Source organism: Tamandua tetradactyla, chromosome X, assembly GCF_023851605.1.
Source record: "Tamandua tetradactyla isolate mTamTet1 chromosome X, mTamTet1.pri, whole genome shotgun sequence".
Taxonomy (NCBI): Eukaryota; Metazoa; Chordata; class Mammalia; order Pilosa; family Myrmecophagidae; genus Tamandua; species Tamandua tetradactyla.
The window spans coordinates 2,434,741-2,461,834 of NC_135353.1; the positions used below are offsets into that span (position 1 = coordinate 2,434,741).

The 27,094-nt window shown below is 40.3% G+C and overlaps 1 protein-coding gene across 6 annotated transcripts in view; it reads left to right on the forward strand.

Moving 5' to 3' along the window:
• MTM1 (myotubularin 1) overlaps positions 1–27,094 on the forward strand; it is a 111,103-nt gene that overhangs the window by 15,350 nt on the left and 68,659 nt on the right. For 3 of the 6 annotated variants that reach the window (XM_077145176.1, XM_077145178.1, XM_077145177.1), the window contains exons 2-6: positions 910–982; positions 6,600–6,672; positions 8,459–8,553; positions 22,627–22,737; positions 26,304–26,405. In XM_077145176.1, coding sequence (XP_077001291.1) covers positions 920–982; positions 6,600–6,672; positions 8,459–8,553; positions 22,627–22,737; positions 26,304–26,405 — 444 coding nt within the window. In that variant the 5' untranslated portion in view covers positions 910–919. Of the gene's footprint in view, positions 1–909; positions 983–6,599; positions 6,673–8,458; positions 8,554–22,626; positions 22,738–22,771; positions 25,379–26,303; positions 26,406–27,094 lie in introns of those variants that run through there. The other 3 variants (XM_077145179.1, XM_077145180.1, XM_077145183.1) reach the window with 2 other exon arrangements.

Sequence of the window (27,094 nt, forward strand, 5' to 3'; positions counted from 1 at the left end):
TCCCGGTGGTTGCCTGCCTCTTCTTCAGGTCTCTTGAGTCTTTCCTAAGGTGCAGTGACTAGCACTGCACAGCTGTGGGATCACTAGGTTTTGTGCAAGGTATGTTAATATTCACCATGCTGGATTTTGTTCGTGGGTGGATGCCCTTTTGATGGAGCCTGGCAAAAAATCCCATAAATACCCGCAATCACCTTTTTGAAGCAGATATGGTTTACTTTCCAAGGCAACACTTTGTTTTCTTTTGCTGTAATTCACACATCTAAATAAATTCATTCATTAAAATGGTATTGCTCTATGTCCTGAGTATGATGTTTTCATTTATTTCTGAATTGTGATGAATATGCATTATTTAAATGAAGTGTATACTCCCTTAGAAAATACTGATTAAATCAAATCTTACTAATTTGATTTAAATAAAATCTGCACCACTTTAAACTGCCTTAATTAGGAGAAAACAGAAGTTTGTAAAGGGGGAAAAAGTCTGAGTTAAATTGTCCACCATTTTATCATTCTGCTTGGCTGCCTCAGTAAATCATCTTTAAAAATTAGCAAGTGTGGGGATGTGAGACCTCTTGCCCAGCTAATAGATATTTGGGTTTTTTACATGACCAGTTTGAACACTATGAATAAAACCTCCTGGGATGTGTGTGGCATCTTCCACTGAGGCCCCCATGTGAACTTATGTCCCCTTTTCTGTTCTTCCGTGGTTTCTGTACCTTTATTAGAGTTATTTCATGTCCTGTCTTGTGCTCTGGATAGTCATTCCCATGTCTCATTCCCTCTAGGGCCTGGTACAAACTGCAAAGCAGTACCATTTGTTCCTGGTTCTAGTATTTAAATCTCAGATGTCACATATATTCAAAATTGTGTACAAATTCAATTGATATTGAATATTGTCTTTCTTGTTAGACCTTCCAATATGGCTTCTGCACCAGCTCCTAAATATAATTCACACTCCTTGGAGAATGAGTCTATTAAGAGGGTAAGTTAAGTTTTCAGATGTGTTTTTAATTTCTTTCTCTGTTTCTCTTTCCACATTTGAATAGTAGGCATTCATTTTATTTTTAAAGTTATTAATTATATTATCCATTCATGTAATATAAATGCATTTATACATATGATTTTATTTGTTATCCCACCTTATTCCAGAAAAGGTTTAGACCAAATTCCAGACATTAGGATTTAAAGTACTAGGCAGCACCCCCAAAAAATGCCTTCTGAAGAAGCTTTTGGAAGGTTGGGGCCCCCCCGGGCAGTTTCTTAAATATTAGCATTATCTTTTACTTATGATTATAAGACAGTTGTGTACCCAAAACAAATACAACCTTAACCTGAATATAGTTTAAACTATCAAGGAGAAAACTGGTTAATTAGAGGAAGATTTTAGAATTTTGGAAGAAAGGGATGGATTTAAAATAAAGCCTTCTCCATGGCCCATTAAGGCTCTTGTTACATATGACTGGACAGTAGAAAGGCTAATTTACGCTCCCACCAGCAGTGTATAGGAATACCCCAGCAATTAAGAGAGAGAAAACTGGTGTGTTTTAATTTGCAGTTCCTTGGTTACTAATCTGGTTTTCCTTTTGAAAAAAAAATGTGTGTTTATTGTCCATTTGTATATCTTTTGTGAAGTGACAGTGCCCTTTGCCTGTTTGCCTCTTGGGGTGTTTTAGGAGGATTCTTTCCTTATTGATTTGTAAGTGTTCTTCTAAGTTATATACTACTGTGGTTAACTCCTTATGATTTATGTCACAAATCTTTTTCCTAGTTGATTGCCAGCCTTTTAAGTATATTTTTGGTATTTTATTTTGATTTTTAGATACGGAGATTTAAAGTTTTCATGTATTCACATCTGTCGGTCTTAATCCTTTATATTTGGTGCAAAAGCACTAAAAAGTGTCATGGTTACAAGAACTTTCCTCATCTCCAAGATTACATGAGTTTTTATTGTATTTACTCTTAGTATTTTTATGGTAATAGAATCAGTTCTAAACAGAAAAGTAGCTTCTAGAAAGTTACCCTGTGTAGCCTGTGTTCATCAAACATTTGCTTCTCCTATTTTGTGGTTGAATTATGATTTCATCTCCAAATCTAGGACTTTGGTATTTAAATATACACTGAATGTTAATTTTTTTCACTTGCTATACTTATTGTTAGTGAGAAACAGTGTTGAAGTATGATACTAATTTCTTTCCAGTCTTACATATATAAGCTGTGTGGTTTTAACTCCTTATTGAAGGGGAAGGCATTTCTGAACAGGAACAATTTGTCTTGTCGTCTTAGTTAAAATGTATAGCTTTGCAAGCATTAACATATGTTTAAAATAAACTATGAATTTTAATTTTTTTTCAAATTTTAATTTTGTGCCTGATTTTAAAAGGTAAAACCATTAACAACCCAGCAAAACACTCCTCTTTCACAGTTTATCTCTTACCTAAATATATAATTTGCATTTCTCCCATTCAATAATACTTTTCCATTTGCATTGACTTTTATAATTCAAAAAAAATGTTCTCATATGTTTTATTTCATTTAATGCAACTTTCTACAAAAAATGATTGCAGTGTGATTTTGGAAAACTTCCAGAAAAAAAATGATTGAAAAGTATCACTGAAAAAAAACCTTTTACCCACTTTGAAAACTATTGCTTTTTTCTTCCTTTGCTTTGTATATATGTTATATTATGCAAAAAAAAAAATACAGGGGAAAAAGAAAACACCTTTTACCAAAACGGATGTTATTGATGACCACCCTGTGTCATAAAACTGGTATATGAAGCACATGGTTGCGTATCAATGCACATAGACTCTCAGAACTCACCTGTGGGGTTTAAAGGTTACTAATTTGCCTGCCTGGAAGAGCTGCTGAAGTGTTTGAACAGGAGGCATGCCTGGGGATACCTGTGGAAATGGTCCCTAAGGCCCTTGGCAACTCAAAAGGTCTCCAACAAACCACTCTTGCCTCTTATCTGGTTATCTATATAAAGGATAATCTTAGTAAAATAGAATCCCAATATTTAATAATTATTATTTTCTGTCATTATAATGAAGTTCTGGTTGTTGTCCTGTTGGTGAATTAAGGCCCCATTGAAGTTATCATTTCTACTCTTAACAAAAGATTACCAAATATTTAATATGAAAAAAGCTGCCACAGGATACATGATGTAGAGACTACATTTAACATTAACTGCTTATCACTTTCCTGAAATCTCTTAACTTTAAAGCTCTTGGAAGGTGTATTAGTCAGGGTTCTCTAGGAAACAGAACTAACAGGAGATATCTGTACATATGAGATTTTATAAAAAGCAACTGTGGGGATGCACGAGTCCGAATCCCATAGGGTAGGTCACAAACTGGCAACTCCGATGAAGGTCTTTCATGAATTCCCCAGGAGAGGCTTGCTGGCTTAAGTAGAGATGAAAATTCTCTCTTCTGACTGTTGAATTTACCACTTTGCTTTTAAAAGCTTTCAGCTGATTGGATTAAACATCTCTCATTGTGGAAGATACTCCCCTTAGTTGATTGTATATGTAATCAGCCATGGATGCAATCAACTTACTACTCTTGCAGTACCATTTAGGCCAGTGCTTGCTTGACCAGACAGTTGGACACCATTACCTGGCCAAGTTGACACATGAAACTAACCATCATGGTCCACCCCTTATCACCTTGGCAGCTATACACCATACTCGATCTCTGAATAGAAAACAATAACAGACATATTTTTCACCTAATATACCTACCTATCCTGTGGACAACTGGAAATGCACTAAATCTCTCCAGAATAAGGGTGCAAGTCCTTGGGTCATGTTCACTCTTAAACTTAAATATCCTAAACTTAAGTAAATATCCTAAAACTTAAATACTACAACATGAGCAATAAATCTTATGTCATATGATAAAGGTGTAAGATAGGGAAGAAAACAAAGATATTTGCTTTATGTACAAATACAAACATAACAAAATAAGGAAGAAATATCACTGCAGTCCTCATTTCTGTAACTGGTCACGTGTTTATGGTTCATATTTGTCACTAGCTTCTTCCACTGTCCGTTCCATGTTCCCTTTACCCTCAGCAAGCATCTCAGCTGGCTGTGGTTCTTTGCCTGGTGGGGGTGACCCAAACCTTCGTTCCTGAAGTTTCTGGCCATTGGTAGCCCTACCTGGATTGGGTTGTTGCAGTTTTCCGTTGACTTTAATCACAGGGTATGGTAGTACTCAAAGACACCCTAGGGCATCTCCTGTATTCGAGGAAAACTCTACCTCCATTGTGTAGTTGCAGTCCTGTTTCTCCTTGATAGTCAGGATCAATCACCCCAGCCAGTGCAGTAATCCCCATCTTTGCCTGTTGATATAGAGGCGTGAGAAGCCCAAAGCGGCCAGGTGGCAATCTTAACTTCTAGTTCGATGGAATCATTGTTGTGCCTCCTGGTGGAATCGGGAGGACTGCTTTAGGACTAAAATCTGTAGACCAGCAGAGCTTAAGGTTACAGGGACAGGAAGCAAAAATTTTTCTCGTGGATCACTAGGGGTAACAGTGAGTGATGCCACTTCCATTTCCACCCCTTGATTCCTGGATCCATAAATCCTGGCTATGGGAGAAAGAGCACCATAGAGTGGATGCTGATTAAGGGCATACAAAGCTTCCTGGAAAACATTGCCCCAGCCCTACAAGATATTACCTCCTAGTTGGTACTGTAAGTGAGTCTTCAAAAGGCCATTCCACCATTCTATCAACCCAGCTGCCTCTGGATGATGGAGACTGTGGTAAGACCAGAAAATTCCATGTGCATTTGCCTATTCCAGTGCTTCATTTGCTATGAAGTGGGTTCCTTGATCAGAAGCAATGCTGTGTGGAATACCATGATGGTGGATAAAGCATTCCATAAGTCCACGGATAATAGTTTTGGAGAAGCATTACAATCAGGAAAGGCAAACCCATATCCAGAGTATGTCTCTTCCAATTAGAACAAACTGCTGCCCCTTCCATGATGGAAGTGGTCCAGTGTAATCAGCCTGCCACTAGGTAGCAGGCTGATCACCTTGGGAAATGGTACCGTATCAGGGACTGAGTATGGGTCTCTGCTGCTGGTACAGTGGGCACTCTGCAGAGGGTGTAGCCAGCTTGGCCTTGGGGAGTGGAAGTCCATGTGGCTGAGCCCATGCATAATCTCCATTCCTACCATCACACCCACTTTGTTTATGAGCCCATTGGGCAATGGCAGGAGTGGCTAGGGAAAGAGGCTGACTTGCATCCATAGGATGGGTCATCTTATCCACTTATTATTAAAACCTTCCTCTGCTGAAGTCACCCTCTGGTAAACATTCACATGGAACACAAATATCTTCATGTTCTTTACCCACTCTTGTCTGCATACTTCTTCCCCAGACCTCTTTGTCACCGATTTCCCAATCATGTTCCTTCTAAATCCCTGACCATCCAGCCAAACTATTAGCAACAGCCCATGAGTCAGTATACAAATGTACCTCTGGCCAGTTCTTCTGGCAAAATGAACAACCAGGTGCACTGCTTGAAGTTCTGCCCACTGAGAGAATTTTTCCACCACTGTCCTATGGGGACATCCCAGAAAGGGGCTGCAGTGCTGTAGCTGTCCACTTTTGGGTGGTAAGGCTCCTGTTTTCTCTTCTTTGGTCAACTGATTGTAAGGAACTCCCCAGGAAGCCACAGTTCTGGTCTGGGAAAGAGAAGGTATTGTGGCAGGAGTGGAGACCATGAGCATTTGGGCCCCTTCCTTATGTAACTTACTTATGCCTTCAGGACCTGTTCAACCCTATCTCATATATACCACTTCCATTTTATGATGGAGTACTGCTATGCATGCCCAACTTTATGGCTTGGTGGATCAGACAACACCCAGCTCATAATAGGTAACTCAGGTCTCATGGTAACTTGGTGGCCCATGGTTGAGCATTCAGTCTCTACTAAGGCCCTGAAGCAGGCCAAAAGCTGTTTCTCAAATGAAGAGTAGTTATCTGCAGCAGATGTAAAGGCTTTCTCCAAAATCCTAAGGGACTCTGTTGTGATTCTCCAAAGGCTCACAGACAGCATCTCTACTTGCCACTGAAACTTCCAGCACCATTGAATCTGCTGGATCATATCCCCAAGTGGCAGAGCAGCTTGGACAGCAGCCTGAATTTTTCCCAGGGCCTCTTCTTGTTCTGGTCCCCACTCAAAATTATCAGCTTTTCTTGTTACTTGGGCTTATTGATGATTGAGTCCAAGAAATCCTCATAGTAATAGGCCAGTGCTTGGTTGACCAGACAACTGGGCACTATCAACTGGTCAAATTGACACATGACCCTAACCATCATAGAAGGCTTACTAAAAAATTAATATGATTGAAAAGTGTGCTGATGCTATTTAAATACAAACTAGAGTTTAACACATCTAATGAGTGTTGATGTTGAGTTTGTTTAGTTAGTTGTTTCGATTTTCTGTGCTAGTTTTCTATAATGGTAAGTATCTCCCTAAGTTTTTTTCTTTAAAAAGTATATTTCTAGTTGATTGTGTTCCTGGTTGCTTGAAAACCTGTTACTCGTGTGATATCTTTGCATCTACTACCACTGTTTGGTTTCCAGACCTCTAGAGATGGAGTCAATCGGGATCTTGGTGAGGCTGTTCCTCGACTTCCAGGAGAAACACGAATCACTGGTAAGGCTCCTATGAAGTTCGGATTGGTGTAACTTGAGGAGAGGGCCAGCAGCAGCAGCAGGTGGCTTCAGCCCCTCTTACTGTCTAGAAGTCACATTTACACAGATAGCCTCACTTTGTTTAGCGGTATTAATGCAGAGAGAACTCCATGCGTTAGTTTCCTTATCAGAGAGTTCTTTCAAGGACTTCATGCTCTCCAGGATAGGGATATTCTTTTCTCTGTATCAGAGACTACGAATTAGAGGGGAATTGTGGATTATCTTTTACAAGTCTCTCATTGGAGCTAGAACTCATGGTTTAAGGTTGTAAGAACAAAATGTGAATAAGGTTTCCATTTTATGATGTGTGCTTTAAAATGATAACCTTAAATATTTAAAGTCTAAGTATTGTCTTTGAAATATAGGAGACCATATTGGTTTAAAATATCTTTCATCTGTTAGATAGCAGAAGTTTGTAATATTGAGGTAACATTTTGATGTGTTAACTTATTTTTTTCTCGTGAATTCATATTAAATGGAAGGTATCCACTTTGGAAGGGCCAGAGCATTCTGGCTTTAAGGAAACAGAAGCTGGGCCAAGTGCTGATACTGGACAGTCAAATTTTATATAATTTTATATTAGGGTTGATGCCCTCCTCACAGATTCTAATATATTTGTGGATGACCTGGTCACCATTGTTTCAGGGAACCTCTGGGCTTATTGTCTAAGATCTGGGTTGTTTAGCTTTAAGTGGCTACAGCATGGTACCAGAGCATATCAAGGGCATAGAGGTAGTACTTCTGTGAATTAGGTAGCCTTGCACTGTGAGAAACCTTTCTGTGTCCTCAGACGTGCACCCACAATCTTAGTTTTGAAAAGGGAAACAGTGAGATGTGTCCATCCCAATTTCCAAATAAGAGCAAAGTAGATGTCTCACTTCTGGTGGTCTTCTTACGTGACGTTCTGATGCTGTATGTCAGAGCCAGAACCTTAGTCAAGGAAGTAACTAATTGAACTTCATGAAGTAACCTGACTGGGTATTTCTCATTGAGCACCTGAGGAGAAAGGGATTTCAGAATTTAAAAAATAAAAAATAAGAGAATAATGCCATTAACATGTTCAAGAACATTCTTGAAAGATGAGAGAACAATATATTTCTATTATAAAAAATGAATTCTCCTGATTTAGTTTCTCCTTATCCTTTATTCTACCAAAAAGGTACTATTCTCTTGGCCATCTATTTGATATCCCTTAAATGTTTGAAGTGATTCTAGCTAAACTTTTCTCTAGACTATTAAAAGAAAAAGAATGGACTATGGAAACATTTCTACTGCCAACATTTATTTATTAAAAACATCACGAGTTAGTTTGGTTAGAGGTTGGCAAACCTCAACACCCAGTCCAGTGGTTAGTCCTTTCGACTGCCCTGCATGCATTGCCATCGTCTGGTTGCAGCAGCAGAAGTAGTTACCTTTACAACCACTTGATGGTAGCAGCCACAGTGCCCTAATTCACTCTGCTCTCCAGGTGCTGTCACCTTGCCCCAGGTAGTACCAGCACTACAGGCAAGCTCAGAAAAGCACTGCTAGTGCCTGGAGGTGACCTGTGGCCCACCAGTTCCCTCCCTGCCCTGCCCCTACCTAGCACGGTAATGTAGACACATTTCCAGTGCTTGCTTTAAACCTAGTTAGTGATTTTTTTTATTGCAGTTATTCTTAGCCAACTAGTTTCTATTAAATTAGTGCCATTTGTTGTGTATTTTGGTATATATTTCCATTATTTTAGGGTACTTTTTTTATCTTAATAGACAAAGAAGTTATTTACATATGTCCTTTCAATGGCCCCATTAAGGGAAGAGTATACATCACAAATTATCGTCTTTATTTAAGAAGTTTGGAAACGGTAAGTAGACTCTAAGAACATAAAGATGACCCTAACTGTTAAAGATAATGCTAAACTGTTTCACTTCTACTTTGCAAGACTGACTGTGGATCAGATTAACATGGATATATTTGCTGCTCAACTTAATTTTGGCTTATGCAAAACTCATTTAGCACTAACACCTATGTATGTAGGGAGTAGAGTGAATTGAAAAAGAAGTTTTAGTCCCTCATAATAGGGGAAGAGGGGTTGGTAATTTGCTAGCTTGGAGCAGTTATCTAAGTGTGGAAAGTAGTTCTTTACCAGAAACATAAGAGAACCACCTGTGGAACTTAACAACTAATGGAAAATTGCCCCACATAAACCGAATCAGAATTTTCAGGGCTGTAGTCCAGGCCCAGTTGTATTTTAAAAACATCACAAAGAAGGATGCTGATGTGACTCCCTGGTTAAGAATCACTGCTCTAGAATTTTCCGAGTGTTCAATGATAAAGCACTAGATAGTAGTTTAGAGCTAGGATGCTATTGTACAGCTCAGGGTCACTCTATGTTTTCATTCCATGACCATGAAATGTTTGCTACAGCATTTCAAAGGAACCTTACATACACTTTTGGAACAGTGAGATGAGTGGTCATGGAGGCAGCTACAGAAGGACTTATGGTTGCCATTGCCCAGGTGGGCCTGGAGGGGAATAGGTCCAGGGTACATGAAAGAGTAGACCATCAGCAGCTTATACCTAGGTGGCACAGAGACTTTTGAGGAAATCTAGCTTTTGCTTCATTGCTTTGACCCTGCTCATTCTTCAGGACAGTTCTTGTGTAGGCAAGTTTTCATGTTTTTGATCTATTTCTTTTATTAGGCTCATGATTGTGTCCAAATTCTGAAAGATGCTGGGTATTATGCCTATTGCTTTAGCTGTGGGAGCCCCTTTACTAGCCTCCTGACTTAAGGCATCTAGACTGGTATGTGGATCAGGCTACAGCATCCTCAGAGGGCATTTAAACAGATGACTTTTCGGTACCTAGGAAAGAAATAAACCATGGCAAGTGCTATTGATGCAGTGTCTTGATTGGATCAAGACATGTGACAGACCCTGGTAAAGAAACGTGGGCTGAATGGTGGCAATACACTTAGGTGGAGTTATAGATCCTGTGTGAAGGGCTTGGTGCCAGCCAGGAAGGGTGATGGGCAGCATCCTTGCCTGCAGGCCCTTCCTCTCCAATGTTTCTGTTGCAGTGTAGATGAGCACATCGAAGACATGTGTGTCCATACATGAGAAAGGCCCCACTAGCCAATGGGCCGGAAGACACAATTGGGGCTTGAAATTATTCACTTGGCTAGGATATTGAACCAAAGCTAATTACATGAAATTTAACGTAGATAACATTTACTTAGCAAAAAAGTCACTTGAAGAAATAAAGGATGGAGGAGGTCTGTCTTAGCAGGAGTCCAAGCTTACATGAGCCAGTGGTGGGATATGACTGAGTACAAAGCTAATATAACTGTAGGCTGAATTAACAGAAGCATAATGGCCAGGTAAAATGAGATACTACTTCCTATCTACAGTGTCATGTTCAAATCCAGGTTCCCTTTGTCTAAGCTTTCTCTAGTTTGTCAATCTCCCTCTTAAAGGAGACTAAAGAAAGACATGGTAGAGCTATCTTTGAATATTTCAAGTGCCTTTCTGTGGAGCAGGAGTAGACTTACTCTATCTCCCAAGGGTCAAATTGGGACAGATTGGTAGAAGTCAAAGAGAGATTTTATGCTCATATATGTGAGAATTGTCAAAAATTACAATTGCAGAAAATGGTATGGTCCCTTTCACCTCTGAGACTCTCAGCACTCCTGGTTCCATTTTATTCTGTTACTAGTGGTGAAGTGTGGTGCCATGACAAGATTGTGTCTATAGTGCAACCTCAACTATGGCAAAGAAACAAAAACTCCCTGTACAAAAGAGACCGGAAGGAAATGCACCACGATGTTTACTACTTAGGATATCTGGAGAGTGGGATTGTGCGTGCATTGTTTTCTTCCTTCCATTTTTCAGTATTTTCTCAACTATCTGAAATGGGCTTGCATTACTTTTATCATTAGGAGACCACTTTGCAAGTTTGGTTTACTTTGCTTTCATGCAGCACTCAGGAGGTGAGGAGTAGCGCTGAGTGGGTAAATAAGATGGCCATTGACCCTGACTCCTAACTTCTTTTTTCTTCCACTAAGTTTTACATAAACATTTTGACGAATTGGCCGTAACGCGTAGTTCAAATATAAAAGCAAGCCCCTATCAGCTGAAAGCATCGTATAAAGAAATCCATTTAAATGGTTATGCAGGAGCCTAAGAACATAGTCATCATAGTGTATCTTCACTTAAAGTCTTAAACAACAAAATTACTTGTGGATTCTGCAGCAAAATGTGAAAGCTTTGCATGGTGTACGTGTGTTTGACAAAGAGCTGTTATCTCGTTGGCATTTTTTTTTTTTTTTTTTTTTTTTTTTTTTTTTTTTTTTTTTTTTAAAGGAAAGACAGAGAGAAGGAAGGAAGGATAGAAGGAAGGAAGGAAGGAGGAAAGGGAAACATTTTTAAACATTTTCTTGTTTTATTGTATTCTGTTTCTCCGTTTTTGTTACATGGGGTGGGGCCGGGAATCGAACCGAGGTCCTCCGGCATAGCAGGCAAGCACTTTGCCCGCTGAGCCACCGCGGCCCGCCCTCGTTGGCATTTTGAGGTGGAAATCTGTATATTTCAGGTATGTAAAAAATGCAGTAGGAGTAGTAGTGAGTCAAGATGTGTGCTACTTGATTCGGGGTACACTGTCCTGCTGTGTGAGATGTCAGCGCAGCTTCCCTAACTCCTCCCTAATGAAGAGAAGGGCAGTCACTGTTTTCTTAGACTGTGCAGCAGCTACCTTCTTCCGGGCCCCCCTGTGCAGCCATTTCCCACTCTGGTCTGCCCTATACACTGCTTCCACAGTGAGCCTCCTTAGAACCCAGCTGGCCAGCTTCCTTCTCAACTCAGAAACTAACGTTGGTTCCCTCGCCCACTGAATAAGATCCATTCTCCTGTGTCTGACATAGAAATCCTCTGCTGTCCTTTTCTCGCTGACTTCTCTCAAGTCCACTCACACCACGTCTCCCCAAATGTACTGACCTCACATCGCTCCTTCTCTTTTGCCAACACCTGAGGCCTTTCTGTGCTTCTCTCCCCTCTTGTGTGCCGTTCTCAGGCACCTGGCTGCCCTCTCAGAAACTGCTCTTTGTTCTTCAGAACCCACCTGCAAAGTCACATTCTCTCTGGTGCTGTCTCTGACTTCCCGTGAAGGACTTGTTCCCTCTTTGGGTCCCCACAGTCCTCTTATTCATGTCCCAAGGTTAACCTGATTGCTTCCCTGGTCCCTCTACCTAAATTTTTAAGACCCCCCCTGCCTCGTCTCCTTTTTCCATTATTTCTTTATTCTCCCAACCACTGCTGTTATATGTATTTCACATATATTGTATATATGTGTTGTCCATCTCCCCAACAAAAATTCCTGAGGACAGGGGCTCTTTTCTGTTTCACTGATGTACTCCGAGCACTGGGAAGGCACTCTGTCAGTATGTACTGAATGAATGAATGCTGTCTTATTTATGTGCTGATGTGCCAGTGGCCTTAAGTAGATGGCAACTCCTTTTGGAGCTGACACAGAAACTGGTAGACAGCAGGTGTGCAGTGAACATGTGTTCAGTGAGTGAAGGTGAAAGTGAACAGGTTCAGAGATTGTTAGTGGTCCTTAAAGGGTAAAGGCCTTGCCACTGTGGTTTGACTACAGTGTGGGCGGTCCTAAATTGTGGCATCTTGAACCCCAACATTGCTTCTGGAGTTCAGTGATCCCCTAGCCCCCTTTTGACCTTGAGAGTGCTAAGAAATTTGGCTTTGTGCTGATACGGTGGCTAGGCACAGGGGCTACTGTAGGTATGTTCTACCCTGTGCTCTGGTAGCCACTTTGGGTTCAGACACTGTAGAGGATGGAAAAGACAAACTAGCCATTCATTCATTCATTCCTGTATGCATCCACAACTTCATTTCCTCATGCCAGGTGACTGATGCTTCCCTGATCCTGCCGTTGGGGCAGGCATAGCCTCTGTGGGATATGAAAATGAGTAATTGTGGTATAATATGACCAGGACTGCAGTGCTACGAAATTACAGGCAGAGAGTGATGAACCCAGCGTGATGAGCTAAGTAGGAGGCTTTAAGAGGAGGTGATATTTTAACAGTTTCCTGTACAGAAGGGAGGGAGGAACATTTCAGGCAGAAAGAACAGCATGTTTAATGATACAGAAAAGCACCATATTTTATGGAAATGCTTGAGTAATCTATTTGAGCTGGGACATGGTGGGTTCTAGGAGGAGAGGGGAATGGGAGGTGATAGCAGCTTCCAGAGTCTGTCAGATGTGGATTTTAGGCAGAGAAGTATGGTTGCTGTGGGTATGGTGAATTAGGGGAGGGAGCCTGACTAGAAAGTTATTGTAGGTTTTCAGGTGAGTGATAAGGGCCTACATAGTGCAGTAGTAGCGAAGATAGGAGGGATCAGCCGTGACAGATTTGAGAGGATTCAGGCACCATTCGGAGGTGGGAGTTGAAGGAAAGAGTGGAGTTGAGAATAGCTCCTGTGATTCTTCACTTGAATGATCAGAGCTGCTTCCACTCATCAAAATAGGCATCATCAGAGGAAGGAGTACATGTTGGAGGTAAGCACAATGGAGCTGTCTTAGAAGCTATTAGAAGCATGATTCTAACTGTAAAAACCATGTGAGTTCATGAAATTATGCCAGAACATTATGCAGCGTAAATAGAGATGAGGGCTGAGGAGAGAACCCCGGGGAACATGAACTTGTGCCCGAGGTAGAGAGAGAAAGAAAAGCGAGGAGAAAACAAAGGAGCAGCAGCCAGAGAAGTGGAGATTTCCAGAGAGAGACTGTGGTAGGAATTGCTAGAACAGAAAATCTGAAGAAGGAGGGGAGTGAAATGCTGCAAGGGTTGGTAAGATAGGGAGTGAAGAGAGGCCGTGGAGTGTGGCTCTCAGGAGGTCTCGCTCGCCCCTTCCTTCCACTCAGAGCTGTAAGGGTACTCCACCACCCTGGCCTCAGCTCACTTTTCTCGGTTCATTCTTCTCTCCCAGGCTTTGTTCATTTCTCTACAGCTGACATCCTCTGTTGTCAAAGCTCTCCGTGGTTTTCCAAGCCCTTTCCCATCATCTTTCATCTGATCCTGTCAGCTACTGGCAGGTAAGCAGAGCAGATGCTGCCCCAGCCCATTTCCTGCTCTTGTTTTCTTATCCAGACCTTTCCTCTGAGCCCCTGTTTCTCATTTCTTACTGCCCTTTAGAGCCCTTGGCTTTTTGGCTGACATCTCAGACTCATGGCCAAATGGAAATTCCTTGGCTCTTCTGTCCCCCATTCTTTCCTTGGGCCTTGTTTCTCTTAATGGACCTTAGAGTCCCCTTTGTCTCCCCCTCCTCCCCTCTCTGCTGTAGTTTTCTTCACATTTGCCCTGTGCTTTCTACTCTTATTGCATCACCCTCATCCAGGGCCTTATCACTAGCACCTATCACCCAGGCCATGACAGTCGCCTTCCAATAGGCCTCCCTGCCTTCAGCCTCTCCTCAGTCCATTGATTCTGGTTCCCTAAGTCATAATGACAACATCGTCGTTCCCCTGCTCAAGGTGGCTCATTTCCTACCTCATTTCAGCTTCCTCAGGCAGGTAGTCCTGGTCCTCTACAACCTGGTCCTAACTTGTGTTACCAGTGTTGCACTCACCCCCCTCTCACCTGTGTGTATGCCCCATGCTCTGGCTCAAATGTGCTTTTTCATCTCTGGGCCCTGCTGCACCTGGAACACACCATCATCCCCATCTGTGCCATTTACCCCCTAATTTTTTTAAAGTAATTTTTTATTCTCTTTTTTATTGTGAGAAATAACATATATACAAAAAAGCAATGAATTTCAAAGCACACCACAACACTTGGAGAACATATTTCAGAGTTTGGTATGTGTTACAATTCCACAATTTTAGGTCTTTACTTCTACCTGTTCTGAGACACCGGAGACTAAAAGAAATATCAGTATAATGATTCAGCATTCATACTCATTTGTTAAACCCCACCTTCTTTGTATAACTCCACCATCACCTTTGATCTTTCTCCTAATCTTTAGGAGTATTGGTTTCAAGTTGAAAAGGGCTGTCAATAATATGGGATAGAGGGATGGAACTAGTTGATGTTCTGGAGGGGCTGGCCCCTCTGCATTTCAAGACTTATCTGGCCTAGAACCCAACTGGAGGTTGTAGGTTTCTGGAAAGTAATCATAGTGCATGGAAATTGTTCGAGTTTGCTAGCTGCTGGAATGCAATATACCAGAAACAGAATAGCTTTTTAAAAAGGGGAATTTAGTAAGTTGCTAGTTTACAGTTCTAAGGCCAAGAAAATGTCCCAATTAAAACAAGTGTATAGAAATGTCCAATCAAAGGTATCCATCCAGGAAATACCTTGGTTCAAGGAGGCGATGAAGTTCAGGGTTTCTCTCTCAAGTGAGAAGGCACATGGCAAACATGGTGACATCTGCTAGCTTTCTCTCCTGGCTTCCTGTTTCATGAAGCTCCCCAGGAGACATTTTCCTTCTTCATCTCCAAATGTCGCTGGCTTGTGGACTCTCTGCTTTGTGGTACTGCAGCATTCTCTGTTCTCTCTGAATCTCTCATTCTCCAAAATGTTTCCTCTTTTATAGGACTACAGAAACTTATCAAGATCCACCCAAACGGGTGGAGACATATCGTCATCTAATCCAGCTTAACAACCACTCTTGATTAAATCACATCTCCAGGGAGATGATCTGACTACAGTTTCAAACATACAGTATCAAATAGGGATTATTCTGCCTTTACGAAATAGGATTTTGATTAAAACATGGCTTTTCTAGGGTACATACATCCTTTCAAACCAGCACAGAAATTTTTCTCTACTTATTCTTTTTTTAATCATCACAATTGACTTTTTTTGTGTGAAAAATAGCATATATACAAAAAAAAACAGTAAATTTCAAAGCACATCACAATAATTAGTTATAGAACAGATTTTAGAGTTTGGTATGAGTTACATTTCCACAATTTTATGTTTTTACTTCTAGCTGCTCTAATATACTGGAGACTAAAAGAAATATCAATATAATGATTCAGCAGTCATACTCATTTGTTAAACCTTCTACCCTCTCTGTATAACTCCTAACCCCTACTTTAAAAAATTATTTTGAAATATTTAAGATAGACAGAAAATTTAGAAAGAATGGCAAAAACATATGTGGATCCACACCCAGCTGAAAAACCATTCCTCTTCACCCCAGAAGTAATCACTTAAAGGTTGGTATTTATCACTTCCATTCATTTCCATTGAACCCCTCTTTTTAATAATAAGGCAGAACCCATGAGGTGTGCAGGAAGCTAAAGGAATAGTAGGTGCATTTAAGCCTCCAAAATGAACAGATCATAACCCTTGGGCAATATCATTTGGTTCTAGGATTAGGAGTGCTGATGAAGTGGGAAATATGTTGGGGTTTATTGTTTCCATTTTCTGATGATAAGTCAGAAAACAGCATATTCTTCCTGGAACTAAATTCAGATATAAATGTATTGTTGAGGTTTTCTGTAAAAGACTGTAACATAATGATTAATTCTTCAGATAGAGTTTTACCCAAAGATTCTTAAATACTGTTCAATAGAATGATTCTTTGGTTGACAGAACAAAAGGAGCGCACAACATTAACTTTTATTCAATGAAGGTATTTCTGGGAGGGATGAAGATAATGTGTTTTCTCCACTTTCCTGATGGTTTCACAATGCAAAGATAGATATGTGGATAGCCTACATGTCCATCAGACTCTTTCCCTCTGGTTCTGAAATGAGCTTTCTACAGGTGCCAGGTATCATTCCACTCAAGAGCTGGGCATCTAACAGGTGCCAGCACCACCTAGGTTCCATAATCTTCATAGCTGGCTGCTGGGAGAGCTGGAAGCCTTGGATACCACAAAAGGAAGGTAGGCAGGGTTTACATTCCATTGTGGACCTTTCAAGGCAGACATATTCTTTTCTCGAGAGTACAGTCCACTTCAATACAAGCCCAAGCAAAAAGATTGGAAAATGAATTGAAAATTTTTCAAGGTTGTCCTTTTTTAGTTCTTTCTATCCAGTATATTTTGTACTTCTTTTCATTCTAAAGGAGGTAAAAATAATGCTAAATAGACTATAACAATAAAACATCACAGTGTGTCTATAAATAGGAATGTAAATGAGAACATAGGCTCCTTGATAGGTATCTTTTTAAACATCCAGCCTCAACTTATCTCCTTATCTTGTTGCTGCACTATGAATCCTGTTTTAGGGTTAAATTTCCTGCTAATGCCCTAGACTCCTTTGTCCCTTGTCCCTGTACCCTTCCCAACTTGCCAATCCCAAAATCTGGGGAAACTCGGCATCTGTATACTGAGCGCTGCTGTTGAAAATCACGTAATAGATTTAATTAGTTTCACTACAAATTCAGACTTTCAGACCTTGAAAAGGGCCTCACTGGCAGTTTGGCAATTCTTTGGCTCTCAGACCTCAATCACTTCCCCAACTGCATGATGGCAAACCTTCTGTACTCTTTAGCTGACCTGGTCTCTTACTGCATTGAGAAGTTAAAATTCACCCTAGCTGAGTTTCTATAAGTTTCTGTCTCAGCATCTAACATTTTCTGTCTTCGCATAGCTTCTCCTCCTTTCCTCCCATCTGAGAGGAAGGAACGAGGTGTCTTCTTTTCTAAAGCGAATCCCCCTACTTGAACTTTTACTCTTTTACTTTCTCTGGAGCCTTAGTGCCTCCCTGGTTTGTATGTGTCTTACATTTTCACTGTCCACTGATTTCTTCCCCCCATTCTTCTGAAGTCTCTTTATTCTAAAAGCACTTTCTTGCATCCCTGCTCCTCCATGAAGCTTTCATCTTTCTTTCCCTCCTGTACCAAACTTCTTTTAAAAATTAGCCCACACAGGCAGCTTCCACTTCCGGTCCCCTGGCTCCTTAACTTCTGTGGTCTGGCCTCTGTTCCCTATCGAAACTACTCTTTCCTTGGCCAATCCCAATGGTTGGCTCCTCAGCACTGTTATTTCTTTGCAGCATTTGGTATTGTTGGCTACCCCTTCCTTCTCTGTCATTACATCCATGCATTTTTGCCTCTTCTCCCACTTCTGCCCTTTGCTGTCTTTGCAGTACGTCTTTTTTCTTTCTACCTTCTGAGTATATTTTCCCCAGGGTTCTGTCCTCACCTTCTTCTTCCTCCATTGTCAGGTGCTTTCCAAATTTCTAGTACCAGTCCCAATCTTTCATTCTTTATTCATTGAGTATTTGAGATCCCAGTATATGTCAAGCAGTGTGCTGAGCACTAGGATGTAGTGTTGAGCCCAGCAGACATGGTTTCTCCCTCCCAAATCTTATAATTCTGATGGGATCAACAGCCATTAATCAAATAATCACACCAATAGATAATATAACAAGCTGTGATGTTTGCAGCACTGGAGTGGTACAAGAGTGCAGTAGTTTGAGGAGGCTGGGAAATTGTCCTGAGAAGATGTTGTTTGACTGGTGGTCTGAAGAAAGAGTAGGAATTACCTAGATGTGAGGTGGGGGCCGAAGAGAAGAGCAGAGGCTGAGGGAACAGCACACAAAGTCACTGAGACTAGAGGAAATGTGGAAAGAGGGCACTGGAGCTGGCTGTGGGGGGAGAATGGTGAGGCGGGATGCAGGAGAGGAGGTAGGTGTTGGCCAGATGACAGAGACTTCCTAGATTCTGATAAGTATTTGGGTTTTTAGATTTGAGTGATGAGGAGCTTTTGAAATGGTTTAAGCAGGGGAAGGATGGCATCAGATGTGCTTTTCTAAGAGGTTGCCCTGGCTGCCACATGGAGGGCAGATTTTAAAGGCAACAATAGTGGATGCAAAGAGACCACTTAGGCTATTGCAGTGGTCCAGAGGAGTTGTTGGTAGCGTTGGAGAGAGGTTGATAGACTTCAGATGGACTTAAAAGGTAGACATAGACAATTGAATAAAGGTTCCTTTTCTTGAAGCAGCTGGAGAAAGGGATGTCAGGGACAGCCACTAGGTTTCTAGGCTTTATAACCAGGAGGTTGCAGTGTCAGCCACTGAGACAGGAAACCTCAGAGGTGGACATCGTTTGGAGACAAAAAAATCATGCATGTAGTTCTAGACATTTTGAGTTTGAGGTGCTTTTGAGACCTCTTCCAGTTCTGTATTTCAGCTGTTTCTGGGATATCTGCACTTGGTTAATTTATTGTAACCTCAAACCCAGTATGTCTGAAATTGACAATGTTACCATTTTCCCAAACCCCCTCCTATGTTCCTCATTTGTCTCGGTGGCACCACTATCGACCAAGGTACCTGGGCCTAAACTGAGTTGTCTTTGATTCTTATGCAATAGCTGATCAGAATCTTACACCCAGCGCTTTCTTTGTTTTCCGTCTTGGTTACTCTGCACTTCAGATCCTCATAACTTTTCACTGCACTAAAACATGAGCTTCTGAGATACCTGTGTGTGGTCCCTCTCCTTTCCAGTCTATATTGCTCAATGCTGCCCATTCTGATCACAACATTCCCCCTCTCAAAAAGCATTTTGTGGACCCCTGTCACCCATTCATAGCCCAGGGTGTACCCAGGTAATTCCCCTGTCAGCCTAGTTAAAACTGGACCCACTTGTTGCTTTTTATAAAGTTGCCATGCTTCCTTGCATGCATGTATTTGATGTCACTTGCCACTGTTACTGTTTCTCGGAAGCCTGTGGCAGGATGTTCTTATTGCAGCCTTTAAGGCTCATCTGCACCATTGGCATTGCTGCAAAGCCTTCATGGGTCAGATCAGTAGGACTCATCTTGCCCTCTTCCGACCTCCATCCCACTCTGTCCAGACTTTCTTACCGCTCCTTGTGACCTGGCATTGTGCTTATTTGGGATCATGTATCTTGTCTCCCAAGCTAGGCCCTGAGCTATGTATCCTGCTTATCTTCATGGTTTCCTAGTGCCCAGTACAGTTTCTACTACATAGTGTACACTAAAGAGAGAGAAAGTATATGCCTTTTTCTCTTTTAAGCTTGTTATCCATATTTTCTTCTTAACTCTTTTAGATACTTAGAGGTACAGAGGCACAGAATTTTGAGATAGAACGAACCTTATAGTATCCTTAAATATCTAACAGCCTTTAGATAGTAAAGACTCAGGTTTCTGTAGCATTAAGTTAATTTCCTATTCCTGGATCTTCCAGTTTGGCCTGCTGAGGTATCTGATCTTGAACTTGTCATCAAGCATGGCAAGTAGCCTCATTAGACCGTGGGTGCTGTTTATCAGGAGCTGTCTGCTTCTCCTCACTGTCCCAGTTTCTGTTTTGTGTTGGGTCAAGGTGGTCAGAGGTATAGAATTCCCTGTGTACAGGGACAGAGAGCACCCAAGTCTCATCTCACTTTATATTTTGCTTTTTTTTTTTTGCATTATTGTTTCCATGTTGATATTAGAATATTAGATTTTTATTTAGTATATAGTCTCTGTATTTTAGGTATAAGTTTGATATTTAGGAATACAGTTTAACTTTCATGGATCCTCATAAATCTCAATATAATCTAAGCATAATTGATAGTGCTTGATAATATGTTAAAAATAACTACAATGTGTTGAAAAGTAAATACATTACAATATGCAGCTATATATGTACACAATTACTGAGTAGTGTTTTTCTCTTTGGGCATTTGGGTTTGAGTCATGTACTGAGGTGTCTCACCCCATGACAACAACTAAAAAATGTCCCCCTCTAGGTACAGAGACTTGTCAGATGCTTGCTCACACATACTATCTGCTATATTGGCACAGCACAGTTATACTTTCCAAATACTAAGCCACTGTTTACCATAATAATTAATAATATCCATTGTTTGTAGCTCTCATGGGCCAGGTACCATGCTGGGTCCTTTAAATCTATTATCTCTAATCCTTCCTACTTTGCAGGTAACTGCGGCTGAGAGATATAGTAACTTGCCGAAGTCATCCAGCTAATGAGTGTCAAAACTCAGACTTAAACCAGTTTTGTCTAACTTGAAAGTTTGTGCTCTTTCCTCAGCACCATGATGCCCATACTTACCTTATGAGAAAAGAACTCCCTTATGCTCCTTTATAGTCAACCCCAACCTTCCCCTGAGCTTTGAGCAGCCACTTCTCTGTTCTCCATCTCTACAGTTTTGTCATTTCAAGAATGCTGTGTAAATGGAATAACACAGTATTGACTTTTTGAGACAGACTGGCTTCTTTTACTAGTGCATTCATTTTTATTGCTGAGCCTTTTACTTTTAGAGTTTCTAGACAGCCCATGAACTAAATTTATATTTTATGAAGAAATTCTTAGTTTTTGTATTGTATTTTGAGGAGAAGGGTTTAAAGTAAAAGAAATACTATTTTTTTGTATCCCCCTGAAATAATCTTTTTATAAGGAACAAAAATTCAACAAATGCCTTTTTGCTTTCTTTAATGTCAAAGTTGTCCAACAGCATTACAGAAATGCTGTTTTTGGATTAAATATATATGTAGTCTTTCTTGTCCATCCATATTTTACATTATTGTAGTCACAGTGTATTTTATATGCTGCTTTTTTCCACTTAAACTTATTTTTCCGTGAACCATACTTATTGTAATGGCTGCATGCTTATTCTCTTGAGTTGACTAACTAGAATTTTCTCCACCCTGATGTTCAGTACTTGCTCCATTGAGCATCTTCATGCATATAGCTTTTCTCCTTGTGTTGAATGATAGCCATAACTTCTTTTTTTTTTTTTTTTTACATGGGCAGGCACCGGGAATCGAACCCGGGTCCTCGGGCTTGGCAGGCAAGCATTCTTACCTGCTGAGCCACCATGGCCCACCCAGCCATAACTTCTTAGGACTGAAATTATTTACTCATAGGGTCAGAACATTTTTATAGCTCTTTGGATGTATGTTCCCAGAGCTTGGCTTGAATCTCAACCCTGCCCCATATTTATTAAGCAGATTACTGAAACTTTTTAAAGCCTTTGTTACCATATCAGAAACCAGGAATAATTTTATCTATGTCCTGGAATGATTGTGAAGATCAAATGAGGTGATGCATGCAAAGCCCCTATTGCAGCAGCTGGCACAATTGATGTATTTTGTACATGACAGCTGCTCTTCTCATCTTGTGACTACTTCACTAACACAGTTCCATCATACTAGCAGTCTCATGGACCACTTGCACCCAGTGGTGCAATGACTAACAAACACCAGAACAGCATTGCTATGTGTAAGACCCTGTGTGCCTTGGGAGTGCACCGATGACTAAGACAGGCACTGCTTCCAGATGCTTGGTTTCTGGCAGGTGGATGCAGACATGTAAATACATGGAAACAGGAGGGAATGAAGCAAGTGGCATAAGAGCAATCCAGATCAAATGCTGTGGGACTCTGACGAGAAAGTAATTAATTCTGCCTGATCTAATTGAGAAGCTAAGACTTCCTCAGTGATGATGCTAGCTGAGCCAAACTTAAGCCATAGGAAGAAGTTTGGTAGTTGGGAAAGATAGATTTCTAGACAAAGGAGCACTTTTCACAAAGCACATAGACCTGATTATAGACCAAAGGCTTGAAGAAGGTGAGGAAGTTCACTGTGGCTGGAGTGCAGGATGTGGTGGAAGAGAAGACTACACAGATAGGCTGGAATCAATGACAGGGGCCCTGGAATTGTCTACCTATAAGTTTAGTTTGTATTTTGTAGGTAGTGAGGATTGGAAAAGGTTTGGGGATGCATTTTGATTGCATACTTGACTACTTTAATGATTGCATACTTGAGTACTTTAATGATTGCTAATTCATGTGTGGTCTCTCTCACATTTTTTTTTCATAAATGGTAAAGGGAGAAGGTAGATTTCGACTCTGAAAAGCATATGGTTGATTTTTTTTTACATATGGTTTTGACATTTTAATTATACTGACAGAAATACTGACTTTTGTATTTTTATCCATTACAGGATTCTGCTCTAATACTTGATGTTCCTCTGGGTGTGATCTCAAGAATTGAAAAAATGGGAGGTGCGACAAGTAGAGGAGAAAATTCCTATGGTCTAGATATTACTTGTAAAGTAAGAGATTTGATACTTTCTTAACCAAAGAAAAGGGCACATTAATGTTGAATTGTTGAATAATTGTAGAAAGTTAATGTGGTTTTTACAAAAAATCAAAGCCCCTTGCTCATCTAAGGTCCTGAAGTGTTTCCCTCATGAGCGAGCTTTCCAAAATTGCCTAGGGAAATAGCTGTTCTGCTGTTGTCACCAAGTGTTACCAAGGAGTCAAGGAACTCATCAGTTTGTTAGCTTGACCTACTAGGAAAAAAACTTCATAGATACAATGTTATAAAACTTCTTAGATTTTGTTCAAGTCTGCTTAACTTGAAGAACCTTTATAACTTCTGTTTCAATAATTTTAAGAGGTAGTGGCCTAACATTTTGCTTGGGGATGGGGAGAAGCAGAGATTTAATGATAATAAAATTTAATCAGTTATAGTAGTAACCACTTATTGAGCATCTGTGTTGGTCCAGACACCCGTCTGAGGTGGATGTTGGCATCCTCATTTTATAGACAGGGAGCCTTGAAGATCAGAAGAATTAGGGAACTTAGATTACACAACAGATGGCAAAATTGGGATCCAGGTAGAGTGAGCTAATCATTTCGTAGACACAATAATAAATCTTCCAGCAAGAAAACCTGCTTTCCAGGTATTTGGCTATCAGAATACTATGATTTATAGGATATTGCCCAATCCTAGAAAGGGCTGGAAGGGACTGTTAAGTTCATCTGTTACAGAGGTTCTCAAACCCAGATATGCATCGGGTAACTGGGGAGACTTGCTTTTAAATATAGATCTTTGGGTTATACCCTAACTCCTGCTGTAAGATATTCTTAAAAGGTTGGGATTCCTTCAAGCTTCTCAGGTGACTGTGAACCATTGATAAAGTCCAAGGATTGGTAAACTTTTTCTTCTAAGGGCCAGATAGTAAATATTTTAGGGTTTCTGGACTATATAGGATCTCTGCTGCATATTCTTTTTTTAAAAGATATAAAAAACAATTCTTAGCTCAAGGACCGTATAAAAACTGACCTGGGCTGAAGTTTGCCAGTCCCAGACTAGTCTAAGACCTTCATTCTATGGATGAGGAAATGAGGCCTTCACAAAATGAGATTATTTACCCAGGTTTGCCCAAGGAATCAGTGAAAGGGTCAGGATTAGAACCTAAGCCTCCTTTTCCTAGAGTCAGGCATTTGTGGTTTCTAAAAACCAATCTCCTATGCTTATGTTTGGATAAGGACTACAGTAGGGTGTTTTTCACTCCAGTTTATAAAGGATCAAGACTAGTAAACTCTATCAGAAAACTAAGGACTGTCTTGTTATGAACGTTGAACTGAAACCACCTCCATCATTTCCCACCTTTGTTTTTGTTTTTTTGTTCTAGTCCTAGCTACCTTAATGCCTTATCTACAATCCCAGGTATTCTGTGCCCTCTGAGGCTTAGAAATATGGGTATTTTGTAAGAACAGAAGGCTTAGAAACAACTCACCAGGCATAATTCTTCAATGCTACATAAGTATATCTCTTGGAATTTAAGTGAGCCCAAAGAAGATGACTTAGAACAATTTAGTAACCTAACCTTTTAACTAAATCATTTCCCTGGAAACACCACTATCACTAGAATCAGATTCCATTTTCTTAGTAACAGACGAGAGGTTGATAAAAGACTTACCATCCTGCTCTCTAGTTTTCATCTGTAACTGTAATACAGCTGCAGTTCTTTCCTGAAACAAGTAATTATAATTCCTATAAATCTTGTTCTGCTAGCTGTGCACGTGGGATTTCTCCTTGTTGGTAACAGCTTTCACATGGTAGATGTAAGTCCCAGAGCAGAGGATGAATCACAAAGAGGAGCTCTCAATATGGGACTTCTTACCCCCCAGGTCCAATGCTACCATATAGCCTTCTCTCTTCTTCTACTACCCACTCCCATTTACTGGGTTCAAAGGTGGTGTCGTATTTTGAAGCTAATCGTGATGTGTGTTATGTATTAAGGCAGAACTCTTGCCTTAAATCACCCCCTTCAGAATAGTTGTAACGGGGTGTGTGCTTACTTCAGCTCTTATTATACAGCAAGACTTTGAGCATTGCCTTATGACACACTTGTTAAGTACTTCGAGAGTCTGGCCAGACTGCTTTGTCACAAGGATCTTTCCCACACATCTTTCCCTGATGAGTCAAAAGCTGAGGAGACCAGGGGAACTCAACTATTAGCAGAGATTTGGTGATCTGCTGCCCAAGGGGCATTAGACTTGTCCACTTCAATTTTCTTGTTTAAAGATGGGGTTCTAGTCCTTTCTGCCCTTTAATTAGATCTGAATCGGATGGCAAAAATCAGTTTCTTGAAGTATTTAAGCTTTGGCACATTAAGCATGGTTGTTTAAATCACTTATAGGTCAGAATAAATATTTACCTAGAAATGGTCTAATTTCTGGCCAAGGGGTTAAGAAAATGATGTTATAGAGTTATCATCTAACCCAGGAAGAAAGTTCCTCACACGTCATTGAGCCCTGAGATCCTTAGCTAATTAAGTGTTGTACTTGTGGCTATTTGCAAACCCTTTTAACGTATATCATCTCATTGAAATAACTTTTTTCCTTCCTTTTGACTATCACTTTGCATCGTGAACCAACAACTACTATCCCAATTTTCTCCAGGTATGTTTTAGTAACCACTTTAAAGAATGTGACTTGGATAAAAAAAAAAAAAAAAGGATATGACTTGGTTGTTGGATTTATTCCGGTTATGATCTTTTAAAAATGAAAACACAGACTTCTGGAGCTATAAAGGACCAGTAGAAGCCATCTGTATACAGAGTGATCAATCTTGGAACATTTCACTAGAGGTTTTAGTCTACTTGCTTAGACTTCATTTGCTGCCGTTTGCATTTTGAGATGTCTTATTATATGGCAAGTCTTTTGCTGGTACTTACAAAGCTTTAAGAGTACTCTTGAAATAACAAAGAAGCACTAATATGGGGTTCTTTTAGGTGGCTTATATAGGACTCTGTGAAAGTAAAATTGTATGGTAAAAATGTATCACTTGCCAACTTACATGAAAGCTTAAAAGACCAATCATTTCCGGATTTTTACTATGAGACCTTAAGGTAAATGCACGAGTGGGGAGGGAGAGAGCATCTGTATTCTAATGGTGTGTTTGGTAATTTTGAGATTATATTTGATAGCAAATACTCTTTTATCTTTAATCGGATATTAAAAAATTATATGAATAAAGTTCTGTCTTAGAATTTAAAAATACCTCAGAAACCAGATCATGTAGATAGACACATTGGATAATAAGCAAGGCAAGGTTTGATTTTCCTTTTATAAAATAAATTTTAGCTTTGTCTTTTCTTTAGTGCACTAGTTGCTCTATTTTGTCTTTACAATTATGACTACAGTGGGAATATTTTCAGTTGTTTTAAAATTGGAAATTTCAAAATATGATATAAAATTGTTTTTCTTATTAGTCTAGATTAATTGCCCTTTCAGGTAAGTAAATCCTCCACTCCCTTAGTTAAATGGAAGAGTTTTTTCGTCGTTAACCTGACTTTATTTAAAGACTGTCTCCTTTGCCCCATAGGACATGAGAAATCTGAGGTTTGCACTGAAACAGGAAGGCCACAGCAGAAGAGACATGTTTGAGATCCTCACGAGATATGCCTTTCCTCTGGCACACAGTCTGGTAAATTCCAGGGCTCTCCTCAGCGGGGGAGGTTTCTCAGGTTGTCTCCTCTGGGAAAACTGTCTGCAGGCAGGAATTCCCTTTCCTTTACTCTCTCTGTCACCCTTCCTAGTGTGATAAGTATGGGGGGGTATTGATTAAATATAATTTACTCATTCCCAGAGGAAATAAGTCTCTCCCCTGCTAGTCTGTGCTGGATGCTTGCACAGGAGTCTGAAATACAGGCCTGAGCCTGGGCGCTTCCCTCAGAGAAATGCGCTCTTCCTCCCCTGAGTGTGCCCTCAGCCCTGGCCAGGCAGGGAGGGGCTGTGGGAGACCTGGTGCAGCTGGTCAACACTGTGGAAACACATCCCACAGTTCATTACTGCCAACTTTGGAGCTAATGAGTGATACAGTCAGGCTTTTGTGGCTCAAGTTAGAAATGGGAACAACTCATCTGAGCTTAAATGTCATTTAAGCAAGCACACTTGAAAAATGCAAGTGCATTATGTAGGTACTACAGACAGTAGCTGAACAGGGCAGATGCATTTTTTAAAAGAATGACATTTCAGATATCATTTGGTAGCATTTAGTATATTTTTCACTAGACTGATTTATTTATATTAGTTATAATCTGTGATGTCGTCCAGATTATACTGTACGTAAAACTCTTCCTACCTATTCTTCATACTGTTTGAGTATTCTTAACT